The 15,812-nt window shown below is 42.9% G+C and overlaps 1 protein-coding gene across 7 annotated transcripts in view; it reads left to right on the plus strand.

Moving 5' to 3' along the window:
• Positions 1–1,673: 1,673 nt before the first annotated feature.
• The window catches only part of usp54b (ubiquitin specific peptidase 54b), a 57,026-nt gene continuing 42,887 nt past the window's right edge, over positions 1,674–15,812 (plus strand). For 2 of the 7 annotated variants that reach the window (XR_002042399.2, XM_019266045.2), the window contains exons 1-2: positions 2,830–3,020; positions 12,541–13,142. Coding sequence is in view for 6 of the 7 variants with exons in the window: in XM_019266045.2 (XP_019121590.2) it covers positions 12,987–13,142 (156 nt within the window). In the remaining variant the exon portion in view is untranslated. Of the gene's footprint in view, positions 1,795–2,571; positions 2,699–2,829; positions 3,021–3,081; positions 3,164–5,030; positions 6,022–12,540; positions 13,143–14,356; positions 14,596–15,812 lie in introns of those variants that run through there. The other 5 variants (XM_027289527.1, XM_019266046.2, XM_027289528.1 and 2 more) reach the window with 5 other exon arrangements.

Consider the following 15,812-nt stretch of genomic DNA (forward strand, 5'->3'; position numbering starts at 1 on the left):
TTTTGTACCAGGCTGTAAACATATTTATTTTGCTGTGAAGTTGGACATTTTGACATATGTAGATTGACTTGTTCTGTATTTTTAAGGAACTGCAGGTTTTGGCTCTGCTGCATTGGCTTCACTTCACAGTCACGGAAGTTGCCACTTGCTTCAGATGATGGAATTTGATCATTTGTCATGGACGTGGCTCAACTGTAATCACATATTTGATTAAACAGAGACAGGGGTTGTAACACATGAAAGGTTTATTTCAATCACATGATGACACTTAATTCACTCCGTCTTTTGATAAAAACTGTAAGATGTGGTTGAAAGCACTTGAAAAAGCTCTAATTATTCTAACTAAGAAGCTATTTAGGGCCCTACAGCCACCAAAAGCTCCTCTAACACGCAAATTACAAATCTTAGGGACCTTTTAATGTGGTTTATTTTCTTTCTTCACATATTTTAATCAAAGTTGATTTGACATGTTTACACATTTTTAAATCTTTATAAGGTGCAAAAGTACAATAAAACATTTTTTTTTTAAAGTGATAACTTGCAGTCTTTGTGAGCACTCAATATGTTATTGAACTTAATAGAATAGTTCAATATTTTTGCCCAAGAGTTAGATGAGAAGATTGATATCCTGCAGCTCATGAGGTGGATCTGTGGTTCGATCCCCTGCTCCAGCATGTTAAAAAGCCTTTGGGCAGACTGATACTAAGCCCTAAATTTCTCATTAACGAGCAGTTGCAGCCAATCACTGTATGAATGAATAAAAGCACCTGAACTGGTTGGAAGACTAGAAACATGTCCTGCTATACATGAGGCTACAGCTAGCAGTTGGTTGCCTTGGAAACAAAATCCACCTACCAGCACCTGTAAGGCTATGTATATCTTCACTGTTAATTATGCACAAGAAATGACAATTTGCTGTTTGAAGGGAGATGATGTTCCTTAATGTTTCCTTGTCTGAAGCAGGAGACTCCACTAAGCTACAGCTTGTTGATTTTGTTAGCTTTGGATAGGCTAGCTTCTGCCCATTGTTTACACTAAATGTGAGAAGCTAAGCTAATTCATTATTATTATTATTATTATTATTATTATTATTATTATTATTATTATTTCATCTGTAGAAATGTTTTTAGTTTTTACATTTTTTTATATTCACTGTGGACCAAACCAGGCTTACTGTTCCCCGTTTCTAGTCTTAGTCTCTAGATTATCAACTGCTCAGTGTAGCTTCATATTTCCCACACAAACCTGAAAGTGATATCAATATTCTCATTTAGAGCAACACTGTGTAATTTTTCTACTGTAAAATTACAGTTTTAAAATAATTTGTATGCTACACTGACACATAATCAGGTGAATGGTGTTTCTGCACTACGTAACTTTGTGCCCCGGGTACAATCACCCGTGAGAAGTACTCAACAGTGACACCCCTGTCCTCTCTCAGTAATTGAGTTTCCTGATGCACAGTAAAGTTAACTGCTGCAAACTGTAGCTGCTGTTAGCTAATGCTAGCTCAGTTTGTTAGTGGGCTGACCGTACTGTGAACTGTCCACCACACCACAGAAAGAGGAGGTTTACAGACCAGTGGAGCCAGCGTCGTGCCAGAACTGGAGCTAGATAGGCAGGCAACGTAACGGGGCTCAGCAACCTCTGTGGACATAATGACAGAGGTGAAATGGATAAAGAGGACATTGACGGAGGAAGCCAAGAGAGGAAATGAGAAGGTGACTGAGCTAGAAGCCACCAGAGAAGAGTAAGTCTGAAAGACGCCGATCTGGACTTCTTGCTGTTGGACTAGTAAGTAATATTTGCTGGCTGCTATGTCTTGTGTTGTTGACCTTTGATTGATGTTTGGCTGTTAGCAATGTTGTCAACTCACTAGTTGTTGATAATAAGTCATATAATTATAACAAATACACATTTACAGCTGTCCATATATACCACAGTGGGATTACACTCTGAAACCAGGGGTGCTAAATCGCAAAAATACCAATGCTGCCTAAAGTGTGAAAATCTCAGGTTAACATGGCAAATGGGCAGATCACAAATACATATGATTGTAGTATGTCTAAGGATGGTAAATATATTAGAGAGGCGAGGGGGAAGATATGTTAAAGTCCAAAAGTAAAATGAAAAGAACGTGTTGGACAACAGACGGTGCTCTGCTTCATCTTCATATTTAATACAAGTGAATAAAGTATGAATGGATTTGATTTATTCATTAGAATTGGACTGACTGACTTTTAGTGGCTGGCGAGAGCTCGGTGAAATAAAAAGGCAGACGAGGCGTCTTGCTGTTGGACTAGCTCGCTGCTATGTCTTGTGTTGTTGCACTTGCTTGATGTTTGGTTGTCCATATTTACAGGTATTACGGTCTGAGACTGCGGGTGCTAAAATCACAAAAAAAATACCAATTTCTAGTTTGTTGCAACAAAGCGAGGGGTAAGGGTTTCTAATCTGTGCGCTCCTTTTGTGGTAGTTTTCATGCCTAATGCCACTTTATCTCAGTTACAGTGGCACTGCCAAATTCAACAATGTCCCCATGACCTCTTTCTCTGGCTCTATGAATGTCAGTGTGTGCAGGCTGTGACTGTAAACTGGTGCTGGCTGGTCTCCAATGAGCAGCAATGAAACAGATGTCCTCTACATGTTGCTGACAGCAGGCTACATCTGACTGCAGAGGTGTGTGCGATTATAACAGGTAAGGCATAACGGGATGACATCATCACCATCACTATCGCCATCGCCATCCCTTTGCGCTCTTTACGCAACGTGCCCAGAAGGCGGCGCCATCGCTTTGCGCAAAGCTGGTGTTGGTTGGATTTAAAAAACCGCTACGTCACACACGGAGCTGGAAGATGGGGGCACGGTTATCGCGAGAACCGCAGCAGCAGCAGCAGCGCTGGATGGCGCTGGTGGGGGCTGGATGCGCCCACGGCTCACCCTCTCTCTCTCTCTCGCCCGTTAAATCACACGGTAGGACACGCGAGCGGACGGAGACCGGCGGCGACAAGCACCCGAAGGTGAGTGAAGAACCCGCAACATTACGCACTGCATGGGGGCTCCATCACAGCTAGAGAGAGAGAGAGAGAGAGGCCGGCGGAGGTGGAGAGATGCGGGGAGGGTGGGATGCGCATGTGTGCGGGACTGAAGACACCAACAGTAGGTGTGTGCGTGTATGTGTGTGTTTATGGGAGGGGGGTAGGTGGGCCCAGATGTGGTCCTCAACAGATGTGTCATCTTCTTCTCCATCATCTGCAGCGTCTCCTCCTCCCTCCTCCTCTGTGTCCTGTCAGTGTTTTGTCAGCTGGTCTTGGATCGGTAATTCCCCTCTACGCAGCAAACCTCGTGTTGTACAACAGCATCCCTTCTCCACAGTTACAGGTGTTATTGTTCAGGCCGTCCAGGTACACACCACTACTGTACGCGTGGCTCCTGTCCTGTCTTGTTCTGCGTGTTTTGGTGGACTCTGGTACACACTGACTGTGTGGACTTGTTGATGGATGGTGGAGAGACCGCAAGGCTTTTTACCGAGGCGGATTCACGCTCCGCTGTCATCGCTCCCGGGGGCCCGCTATTGATTTAACGTTGCGGTTTCGATCCGCGTGATTGATGACTTTGGCCCCTCACACGGGCGTCCCGCATCACCAGCCTAGTGCCGTCACATTAACGGTGGTGACACAGCCCTCTGCTGCCTGCCTCACGCCTGCTGACATGTGAATACTTACAAAATAAAAGTCCAATTTTCATTATTACTTTTTTAGTTTTGGCTACTTCTACTTGCAGTGATTAAATAAAACCCCAAACCAAGCCTTACCCCTGAAATAAATACATATATGGAGTATATGAAGTGGTCCCCACAGCATGTGGAGGACACACACAGCTACAGCAACACTGAGCTGAAATGTCGCCTTGACATTTAAGTTGGACTTATCATTAATTTAATTTAATTTTTTTATTTTTAGATGAAACACTCTGCAAAGCGCTGACTTTTTTGTGTGTGTTTTCCTTACTTAATTTAAAATTGCACATCCATTTTTAGCTTCTTAAAAATACCATCTCAATGCCCACATCTGTACCTTATTTAATATGACATGTCCTTATATGCTCTGCTGTTTTCATATTTTATGACCTGTCACTGTAGCTTTGGTACAGTAATCTTATCTTACATCCTTTTATACTGCGTGTGTAGAAGGTATGTCCTGGAAGATAAACTCACTTTATCTACAAAAAAGTTTGTTCTGACCTTCTCTCCTCCCACTCAGAGCGATTTCACTTGTGGGCGGCATTTTTTTAAATGCTCAAACTAATCTGGAAGATTTATATGACGTTGTATGTCGCTATGGAGGACTGTCGGACAACTTGACACAACAGAACATCCTCAGAGCTGAAGATTAAGATCTCCATGCTCCAGGATGTTAGACTTTGGGATCTTTGGATTTATTTTTAGCTTGTTTTCTTTTGTTTTAATCAGTTCTCTGACTGAATGTGATAAAGACTAATTTATTTCAGAGTGAAAATATCCAGAATCCAAACACACAGCCTCCTGAGAAGCGTCTAATCATCCTGCATGCATGCGTGGGAAAATGTGTTGAGCTTTAAGGTCTCATTGACTCATAGCATATATTTGTAGACAAACTAACTAAATTCAGCTTAAATTGACTCAGAGCATTTCTTCAGACGTGATCGTGTGAATGTCATCAAGCGTTCAGGGTGGTGTCCACGTGTATGGGATTATAAAAGAGGGGTTGAGGTATAAAGAGGAGCAGATTATCGCCTTCATCACAGAGGATAAAGAGGGAGCAGAGAGAAGAGAAAGGCACGCTCGTATGTCTGACCTTTAACATCCACCCGACTGCTCTTTCTCTCTTTTTCCTGTAACTGGTTGTCATTCACATGTGGTTATTTATTCCATGTAATGTTCCACTTACTCATCTCCTCTCCTCTCCTCCTCCTTTCCTTTCCTTTCCTTTGCTATGTTCTCCTCTCCTCTCCTCTCCTCTCTCTCTGTACTCTGACTTAAACTGTAAACAACTCACATGATTCCCAGCATGCGTTGTAAATAAGGGTGGTTATGTAATAGCCTAAATATTAAGCAAATATTCACCCCCTCACGTGTGCCACAGCGATAATGGGTTGCATCTAGGTTATAGCGTGTGTGCGTGCATACAATTACATGTGTGTTTTTACATGTATACTGTAATGTTAATGTTGAGTCTGAGCGGGGAAATGACCTTGAAGCTTGCAAAAAAAAAAAAAAAAAAGATCTCAGTCTCGGTAATGTGCTCACACATGGTGCGGCACGTGTGCCTACTGTATGTCCACACACACACACACACACTTGAAACACACACATATGTAACTTCTCTTAAGATTTAAAGTGGGAAAGAGGAGGAGAAAGAGAAGCAGTGGGGAGGATGAACTCTGGGCTCTCCCTATTGTCAACTAAGGCTATTTGAAGTTACACATAACCCAGTTACAGGGAAACCACTGTGTGTGTGTGAGTGTGAGTGTGAATGTGAGCACATGCATGTGAAGTGAAGTTTTTCTGAAACAGAAAGGAAATAGACAGAGATGAATGGGCGAAGAAAGCGGAGAGAGTGAATGAGAATGGAAAATAGAGGTCAGTGGAAGAAAGTGAAAGACAGAGCAGGAATGAAGTGAATGGGAGCGAGAGAGGACATCGCAGCCGACGGAAACAGTTTGTGAAAGAAACGATCAAGGCTTCTCTCTTTTACAGGCGTATATAAATATACTTCTTCTCGCCTTTATGTTAGCTTGAGTGGGAGGGAGACGGTGTGAGAGACGGGCTATTGTCCTCAGGGACAGTATCAGCTCTTTGTTCAGCTTGCATGACACCGGTGTCACTGTCACCACGCCACACTAACCCACAGCAGAGACAAACAGTGAGAGTAAATTCACAGCGTCATTAACAGCGTCTGAATTTCCAGGCCAGTTTTTGAATTTTTTAAATGTTTTTTTTTTTTCGCCTCAGCTGAAGCGGATAAAGTGGATCATGAAATGGTGAGAACAAAAGGGCAAATTAGAAGATGCTTCGTACAACGGGAGCTCATATTTTAGACGTTGAACTTAGACTGTGTAGCTAAAAGTGTTTGGACACCACACCTTTCTGTGCTTTTGGTCTAGGCCTACATCATACAATGATTTAAAACTTTAAAAAAGTTCAGTCCTGACCTTGAAAACAACAAAACAGTCTGACCAGAAGGCTTACTTGAGCTGCTGAGAAAGTGACATGATCAAAAGCTCCAGAGCTGCTATTGAATAGACCTGCAAGACGGCGTCGTCATGCACAAAGTCAGGTCCAGAAAGAAATTGTTTACCTGGTAGAAGAACTTGACTGGTCTACACAGAGCTCTGTCCTTAACCCCAAACAATATGTTGAGGATGAACTGGATCGCAGACTAAGCATCAAGCTTTATCACATAACATCCACCCACACAAAATCTGGAAGGGCTGAATTCCTGTATAGGTTTTATGGTCTGGTGTCCACTTAGGGTCACTATTTTGCAGTGTAAATTGTGAGCCAGACACAGATTTAGAAGCTGGGTACACAACAGGTAGAGCATCAGAGCTTAGTCCATGAATCCACCTGGATAGTTCCAGTTTCAGAGACATTTCAGGATGACTGTGGAGGGTTTGACCTGTGTGAGTGTCTATTTGGTGACTGCAGCGTGACATCAAGCTGCGTTTTTTCCAAAAGTTGGATCCAACTTTTCTGCAGCAGGTCACTGCACCACCACAGCCAAAACAGATCACCCCGACTCAACAGAGATCTGCAGCACTGGATCTTGTCTGAATGTAGCCTTACTTTGTTTGGATGTCCACATACTTCTGGCCATATACTGTGTTTTTACACAACCTGTGGCAAGAGGTCAGCATTGCTTTTCCTGACACCCTCACTCATGGAGTAATTTTTATTCTTGATGAAAATTATTCCCAGCTCAAGTGAGGATAAAGTAATTTGTAAGATGAGATGTTGTTAATTCCTCTCTGCTTTTCCAATGCATCATACTTTGCGTACTTGGTTGGGAACCCAACTACTTCCAACAGCTTCATACTAAAAATCAATCCCAAGAAGAGATTAAACGACCTCAGATTTACGTAAGAACTTATCAAACACTCATCTCATGTTCTTTCCACAGCACAGAGAGATGGAGAGAAATGATACAGGGAGAACAGAAAAGAGTAAACAACATGAAAAATAAGCAATGAGAAAATGGAAAGACTGCTTGATCCGTTGTCACATGTGGTGCCACTGCTCTCAAATGTTGATTTGATGGGGCGGCAGAATGACGGACGGATGTTGACGCAGAATGTTTACATTAATCTCAGAGATGTGGATCAGAGAGGAAAGCGTCACAGTGCACCGGGGATCAAACAGGCATCGAGCCATCCTTCAGATTCTGTCCTCGGATAAACTCCTGCAAACTTTGGAAGTTTTACATGTTGCTCGGTGAGCAGTCAGAGAAAGGAAGAGATAGGAAGGAGCAGAGAAGACGGAAGCAGTGGGTAAAATGGTGGGGTGAGAAATGTAGCAGTAGTAGTGGTGACGACAGTATGGTGAAACCGTGAAAACAGCTGTCAGTCCTCAATGCTTCCAGCTGTGCCCCCGCTGGCTCTTATCGATCCACAAGTAATCATCTGCTGTCACACTGGCACACATATTCATTTAAAAGACCATTTTAAGGTCCAGACCACTGACAGTATAAAGAATGAACAGTGTAAGCGTAAAGTCACTCACAGGTTTCTGAAGAGCTATTTTAAAGCTCAAAATCTGTGGCTCTGGCCGCTGCCATGTCGGTAGTCCTGCCTCTTCTGCCTCCGGTCTAATCTAAAAATCGGCAATAACGTGGAACATCTGAGGACCTGAGTCAGGCTGCGAACAAGTCATCTGTAACAACACCCACCTGTCAATCAAAGTGGCTGCGCTGTTAATTCTACATAACTTAACCCAAGGCTTTTTTTTTTTTTAAAGATTATTTTTTTGGCCTTTATTGATAGTACAGCTGAAGATAGACAGGAAGCAGGGAAATGACATGCAGTAAATGGCCGTCCGATGTGGGATTCGAACTGGGGCCAGCTGCAGCGAGGACTGAAGCCTCTACACATGGGACGGTTGCTTAACCCACTACGCCACTGACCACCCCAACCCAAGCCTTAATATAATTTGAATTATATAAATTATTATGTCATAATTTGAGTTATATAAAAATTCAGACTCAGTACAGTTGTCATGAACAGCAAAATTAGCTATACACACCAATACTGTTTTTGTACCAGGCTGTAAAAATGTTTATCTCTGCAGTGATATTGGACATTTTAACATGGGGACTTATAGAGATTGACCTTTTCTGTAACCAGCCTCAAGTGGACGTTTGAGGAACTGCAGTTTTTGTCACTTCTGTGTAGGCTAGTTGAATTGATGACTTCTCAAACCAATTCAGTTAGAATTTTAGTTGACGAAAGGTCATTACATTTTGATCAACTTTAGTCAAAATATTTGTGTGTGCATGGTACATGCATTCATATGATTGTGAGGTCAGGAAATAGTTAAAGGGTTAATTGTTTTTTTTTTTGCTATTTAACAGTAATGAATATGTTTTAGAAATTCACGTTGTTAGCCTAGATCTTTCCGCTACTGTAGTACTGTGGGCAACGGAGAAAAGAAAAGGATCAGCCCCTCCGAGAGGGTTGTGGCACTCACTCCTGATAATTGTTTCAGTCATCGTGTTTGTTCACATGTTCTCCACGTGTCTGTGTGGTTACACCGGCTTCCTCCCACAGTCCAAAGACATGCAGGTTAACTGGTGACTCTAAATTGCCCGTAGGTGCCAATGTCAGTGTGTATAGTTGTTTATCAGTCCTGTGATGAACTAGCAACTTGTCCACGATGTACTGTGCCCAATGTTAGCTGGGATCAGCTCCAGCCCCCCACGACCCTGATAAGTTTAAGCGGTTACGGAACAGATGTGCACTGTCATTTTTAGCAAATGAGTAAATAGTTTCTTTGTTGGGGACTATTTTCAGTGGTGGATTAATACACATTTTAGTGGTCTAGTAAGCATTTATGGCAGCAGACTACAATGCTCCTGTTCATCACGATGAGGGAACATGTCACCCAGTCATCCATCTCATTAATAGATTTTAATATTTTTTGGCTCTACACACAGAGGAAGGATTACGGCTTTGGCTAAACACAGAATTTGTGCTAGTTTGATCAATTAATTGATGGTTTTGATGCCTTTCCATGGGATTTGTTGGCAACAGGAAAACTATGGGATACATAAAATATGGTCATTTTGAGGTTGTTTGAAGTGTTTGTTATATTTTGTCCCTTCATACTGTAAACAAAGTGGACAAAATATTAGCAATGCCATGTCCAATCAACTTGTATTGCATTGCATCACACAAGCTCTATTTTTCTGTTCACTCAGAGTATTAAAATCCAAGGTGCCATTTGTAAGGGCTGCACCATTATATAATAACATTTAATACAGATGAGAAGAGGATAAAATACATTTCTGTGGGTTTGAATAACCCTGAGTAATGATGAACCTGCCAAATGTGTCTGCAGTTGAAGAGCTCAAAGGGTCTGTTCACCATAATTGCTAAAAAGCACATTTCCACCCTTACTTATCGAATTATCTAACCATGAAAACTATTTTTGTTTTAAGATATCTGGAATTCTCACAGCAACAAAAATGGCTGTTCCTCGTGCCTGTCAACAGTTTTTATAGGTAGAAATCAAGTCCCCATGTTAAAACCTCCTTCACTGCAGAAATAAACATGTTTACAACCTGGTACAAAAAACAGTTTTTATGTTAAGACTCAAAGTTATGCATAGTTAACATCATGACCGCTTTGATTGACAGGTGAGTGTCGTCATAGATTTTGAGCTTCAAAACAGCTCTTCAGAAACTTGTGGGTCACACGTCCGCTGTCGATTCTTTATACTGACAGTAGTAGAAACTTAAGTAGAAAGTATTTCCGACAGTGAGGTCTGTGAATTATCCAGGATAACCAATGCTAAGATCCCAACATACATACAGAATTCAGTCCTTAACGATATTGGTATGGCAGTAGAAATCGTGTATATCATATCCATCCCTGGCTCCTCCAGACTGCATGTTGAAGTGTTCTTGGGCAAGATACTGCGCCATCGGTGTGTGAATGCGTATACATGGTTGGCTTCCAAAAACTGGTGAGCACCTTGCATGGCAGCCAGCGCTATCAGTTTATGAATGTTTGTGTCAGTGGGTGAATGAGATAGTTGGAAAGTCGGAAGACTAGAAAGGCGCTATGTAAGTCCATTTACCACATCTCTAGCAGCACTAATTAACAAAGTATCTTTTTGGTAATTTAGGTGTACCAACCCTTTAAATATAACCATATGTCTGCTCCTCCATTGTTGTAATCCAGCTGAGACTGATTTCCATCAGCTTAGAAGATAAAAAGCCACACACACACATGCACATTCACACACAGACACACACACACATTGTGTCTGTCTCTGGATGTACAACCAGTGTCCTCACCTCAACATCTCACGTGGCAAACGTCTTTCATGTGTGATCGCCTGTCTGGACTGCAACCACAGGTCCCAGTTTCCTTATGCCTGCCAGCGCAGGGTCAGGGAGTTTGATTGACTTGTGCCTTGACTCACTCTGGCTTCCAGGAACTCTCCACCATCAATACACATCATCATCACTCGCCAGCCGTGTGTGTGTCTGTATGTGTATGTGTGTGAATGCTTTATCAACCAGTGCAGCACAGTGTGTCTCTCAGTTAAATCACATGGTTTGGCTTTTCCCCCACGTGCCTGCTGCTTGGCCTATTTCCATGGTAACTAGCCGAAAGATGTGGGGACACACACATATGCATAGACACACATACAGGCCACATAAACAGCGCTTGTGCGAGGGCTTGCCAGAGTGATCTCGGTTGTGTGTGGCTGTAGGGTGCAGCCAGAGAGAGGATGTGTGATCACACACTCCACACAGACTCAGCGGGAGACACACACACACACACACTCGCACACACACAGACACACACACACACACACTGTATGCTGAGACAGAAGCTCAGGATGCTGTGCTGTAGAGAAAAAATGGCACATGGGGGCATGCCAGATAAATCCCTTTATAAATCCTCTTTCAATTTGTTTGTTTATGGATGAATGTATCGATAGATAGATAGATAGATAGATAGATAGATAGATAGATAGATAGATAGATAGATAGATAGATAGATAGATAGATAGATAGATAGATAGACAAGGAATTTGTCAGTCTGCAGTAGGATTGTGTGACAAGTAGATGGACTGATATTGCAGTTGCATAATGTTTCCTTTTGTATCCACTCTGATGCATTTCCCTTGCCATCTTTGTCACGACATCTCCTCTACCTCCATCCCACCCCCTCATCACCTCACCTCGGCACCCCGAGTCCCATGTGGCCATCACCATAGTGACAGCATCCCTGCGCCCTCTGGCCTTTCGCCAAGTTGGGGTACTGTGGCGGCAACGCAACCCGGCAACTAGGCGAGGGAGCTTTGCCAAAAAGAGGGAAAGCTATAGGGGAAGAGAGGAAGGAAAGGGTGGAGGGGGGGCACTGCGGATCTGTTAGCTACTGCCCTGTGGTGTTATGCAACTTCATGTACACACACCCACGCACACTTACTGTAGGGTGACAAACACACAAACAAAATGCCTCTTTTTTTCCCCTCAGTCTCACACACGCACACACACACATTTGGTAGCTGTATAGCAAGCATAAGCTCTAGATAATGTCCCTAAGTACCGATTATGACATGACATAACAGATTTCTCCGAGCAGTCCTTGTCATGTCACTGATGCAGTGTTACCTCGGCTAACACAGCTGAGTTCATGTGATGATTTTCATGATTCATGCGTGTATGATGATGAGATGAAAGTCAATACAGCTTCAATACATGTCACGGTGAACATATTAGTATGTTAGTAGTAAGTATAAACAGACAGGGAACAACATTAGCATTCCTTTTTTTCTCCTTTTAGCGCTGTTTTGACTTCCCGAGACAAATATGTGACTCTTTCGCTGCTTAAATATTCAACTATCTCGTCGCCAACTGTGTCCACTGTTTGTTTGTTTTGTAAAATGATGGGTGGATGAGAACGATAAGACTAAACTGTACAGAAAATGTGCAATAAACTAGAACAGCGATCTAAACATAGAGCATAGTTGGGGATTAATTCTCTGTTAATTTGGCACATTATGTAGGAATGATTGAGTAATGTGAGTTTAATGTCGGTGATCTAGCAGCCCACAGTTAGTTACTTTTAATCCCCAAAACAGCATTTGAAGTTTTTTATCTGCATTGCTAACAATGCTAACAGCGTTTACACTACTGAAAGAAGTATCCATTTGCAGTATTATGCAGCACAGCACTCAAAAAAACTCTTGGTGGTGTAAACCTGCCAAAGGTAGACATGCCAGCTGTTTTGTGTGAGAAGTCCTAACATGTTGGTCTTTGTGTCTTACAGGCAAAGTGACAGAGGAGACAAGGAAACATTGAAGGAGTCCCCACATGGGACATCAACATTTATCTGACAGAATCTGCCAAAGGACACTTTGGCACACGCTCTCATGTCCTCAAACACAAACTGCTAAATCCAAGGAGCTAAAAAAAGAAAAAGAAAAAGCCAACTGCTGGCTGCAGCAAGTGGACAGATTTTAAAAAGTAAAAAGACGGCTGGAGAGGGGGGTAGGGTTGTATGGGTGCCAAATCCCCATCCAAGTCACACCACATCGCCTCGATCTGCTACTGCCTCCTCCCTCCTCTTCCTCCATCCATTTCCTCCTCCTCCTCCTCTGCTTTTCTCTCATTCTCCCTCGTTCTCTCTCATGGGAGTGACATAGAGGCCGTCGCTTTGTCTGCTGCCCCGCCCCTTCCCCGCCTCGCCGTGGAAACGGGGGCGTCCAGGTAGTGATGTCGTGGAAGAGGAACTACTTTGCGTCGGGTGGCGGAGCAGTAGGCGGGGTGCAGGGGCTGGTGACCCCGAGAACCATGACCTCTATAGCACCCAGCAAAGGCCTGAGCAACGAGCCGGGACAGAACAGCTGCTTCCTCAACAGCGCTCTGCAGGTCAGTCGGATAAACGCGCACACACACACAAATTCAGGGCAGTCAGAAAGTATTAAAGGAAGCAACGTGTCACATTTAGGGCCATGTAGCGGCCTTGACTGGCCAAGTCAGTCACCTGACCTCAATCCACCAGCCTGTGTCAACTATTTTTAGTTGGGTGTGTGTGTTAAATATATCCAACTAAAAAAAGCAACTTCCATAAAATTAAAAGAAAAGCATCATATAGTTTGGGAATATTTTATCACCAATTTTATTTGCCAATAAAAAAAAATGTCAACGCTACAGTATTGTGAGACAGTTTAGCGAGTGCAGATGTCTCCTACACATTCGCTGAAGACATTCAGACTTAGGCCCCTGAAAAGAAACGAGAAGTGAGGGTGGCTGCAGTGCAGGCCTGCAGAGCTGCAGAGATCAGACAGTCAGTGAAACATTAAATCTGATTACTTAATTTGATTTTATATTGCTTTAACTCGTCCAGTTACTTTCTATCCTCTGAAACTGGACAAATGTGGTATGAAAGAGACACGATTCAAGACTGATTATGTGATGCAATGCAATGTGCAGGAGTGCAGAGCCTCTTTAAAAACACACCTTTCCATGCTAAGACCACATAAAAATACAGACATTAACTGACTAAAATGCAGAATTTAAGTGCTTTGGCAGTATTATTGTGCTTTAATAGTGGTTCCTTTGAATGACAGAAGCTGTTCCTCCTCTTGCATACTGAGAAGATTTAAGATGTTGTAATTTTTTGTGCGTGTTATTGGTAAAAAGTAGCTACTACCTTCTAATAAGTCGTACTTTACAAAGGCTTAAGCTTCCCTACGTCTATAGTCTATTGATTTGCACACACCCACAGTTCACATGCCCCTCTCACACCCCCCTCACACTGCAGTAAATTGATATTTAAGCACGACAGGGATGAGATTAGCGCCATATTAAGGGGGGTGTTTGCGTGTTTCAGTGGGTTTTTGGCACCGCTGCCAGTTTGGCTTCAGCGTGGACATCCAGTCCGTGTGTGGAGATGCTGAGACACTGCGCTGCTACTGCTGCATCTCCTCTCTCTCTCTCTCCCTCTCTCTCTCTTTACACACACACACACACATTCGCTTCCCTCCTCCCAAGACTTCCAGCTGGCACAGACATACCTTCTCTCTCTCTAAACACACACACACACACACACACACATAAATGCCTCTTGACTACTGGCTTGAGAGAGAAAGGGAAGAAGAGAGAGAGAGAGAGGCTGGGGTAAGCTGAGGAGGGAGGGGGGTGATGAGGCAGAAGCTTAGAGAGAGTTGAAGAGAGCAGAGGGATAGATGAGAAGAAGAAAAGTTGCTGAAGGAGGAGAAGAGAAGAAAGAGGGATGAGGAGTATACAGTATGAAAAAACTGAGGAGAAGACTAAAGGGGATACTGCCGGGAGAAAGAGTGGAATTAAAGAGTCAAATAAGGTAGGGGCAAAAAAAATGAAGAGTGTTTGTGGTGAGAGGGAAGGATGCAGAGGAGAAGAGAGAGACAGATGAAAAGACAAAGTGAAGGACGTGAAGTTTATTTGTGAGATGAAGAAAATGCCTCAACAAAGAGGCGGCATCAGCAAGGAAAGAAGTGGGCCACTTCAAGGACACACACTCACACATGTACACACACACGCACACAGAGGAGAGAGGATTTCGAACACAGACGAGTGATGATAAAGTGAGGGAGTGTTTTGAGACGCTTGTCGGCTGATAGTGTGTTTGTGCGTACATGTTTGCTTGTAGAGATTAAAGTGAGCGAGCAAGCGTGCGTGAGTCGGCACTTACTCGAAAAGTAAGGGGTCAAAGTTCAGGTTTAGGACAGCTACAACTCAAAGTTTCTTGTTTTATTTCATACATTTTGTTCCAATTTGTCTATAAAATGTAGAAATTAAAAATGTGAAACATTTTCCAGAGCTTAAAATGCTTATGTCAGTCCAAATATTTTCAGTGATACAAACCTGAAAACAAAAACCCAGCAAATCCTCACATTCACGAAGCTGAAAGCCTAAAATATTTAGGATTTTTGCTTGAAAATGAACTCGCTTAACAAATTTGCTGTATAAGAAGGAATAAAAAGTTTCCTCCTCAGTGCATGTATTGATAGTAAGTGCGATACTCTGCTGATTTCTGGCCACTAAGAGCCCCTTTGGCATGGCAGTTAACCCCTCGCTGCTGCAGTGGAGCTGCAGGGTGGCAGCAGCATCAGCAGCAGCAGCAGTAGCAGCAGTAGCAGTGTCGGTTGTTCTCTGTGGATGTGTGAAATTTAATGAGAGCGAAGGAAAGGTGCTGCGAGGTAACGTGTATGCATGCTCAGCAGCTTTTCACTGTGTAAACACAGGTAAAAATAAAATAGCTCAAGGAGTTATAGAGTACACAGAGCTCACTCATCCAGCAGTGTTGTGTTGTTCGCGTGTATGTTGCATGTGTGTGTGTGAGTGATGCAGCGGTAGGGATGAAAGATTTGAAAATCAGCATGAAAACTCGATTATTTATACTCAATTAGATTAATTGTAGAAGTTTTCTGCAGTGTCGTCCTATCAAAACGGAATCTTAACTTCACTGATGATAAGTTTAACAGCCGTATAAGTGTTTTAATCATGATTTCCGTGCAGAACGTACATGCAGATCAAAGAACATACATACACAGTTAA

This window comes from Larimichthys crocea, chromosome XVI (assembly GCF_000972845.2).
Source record: "Larimichthys crocea isolate SSNF chromosome XVI, L_crocea_2.0, whole genome shotgun sequence".
Classification (NCBI taxonomy): domain Eukaryota; kingdom Metazoa; phylum Chordata; class Actinopteri; family Sciaenidae; genus Larimichthys; species Larimichthys crocea.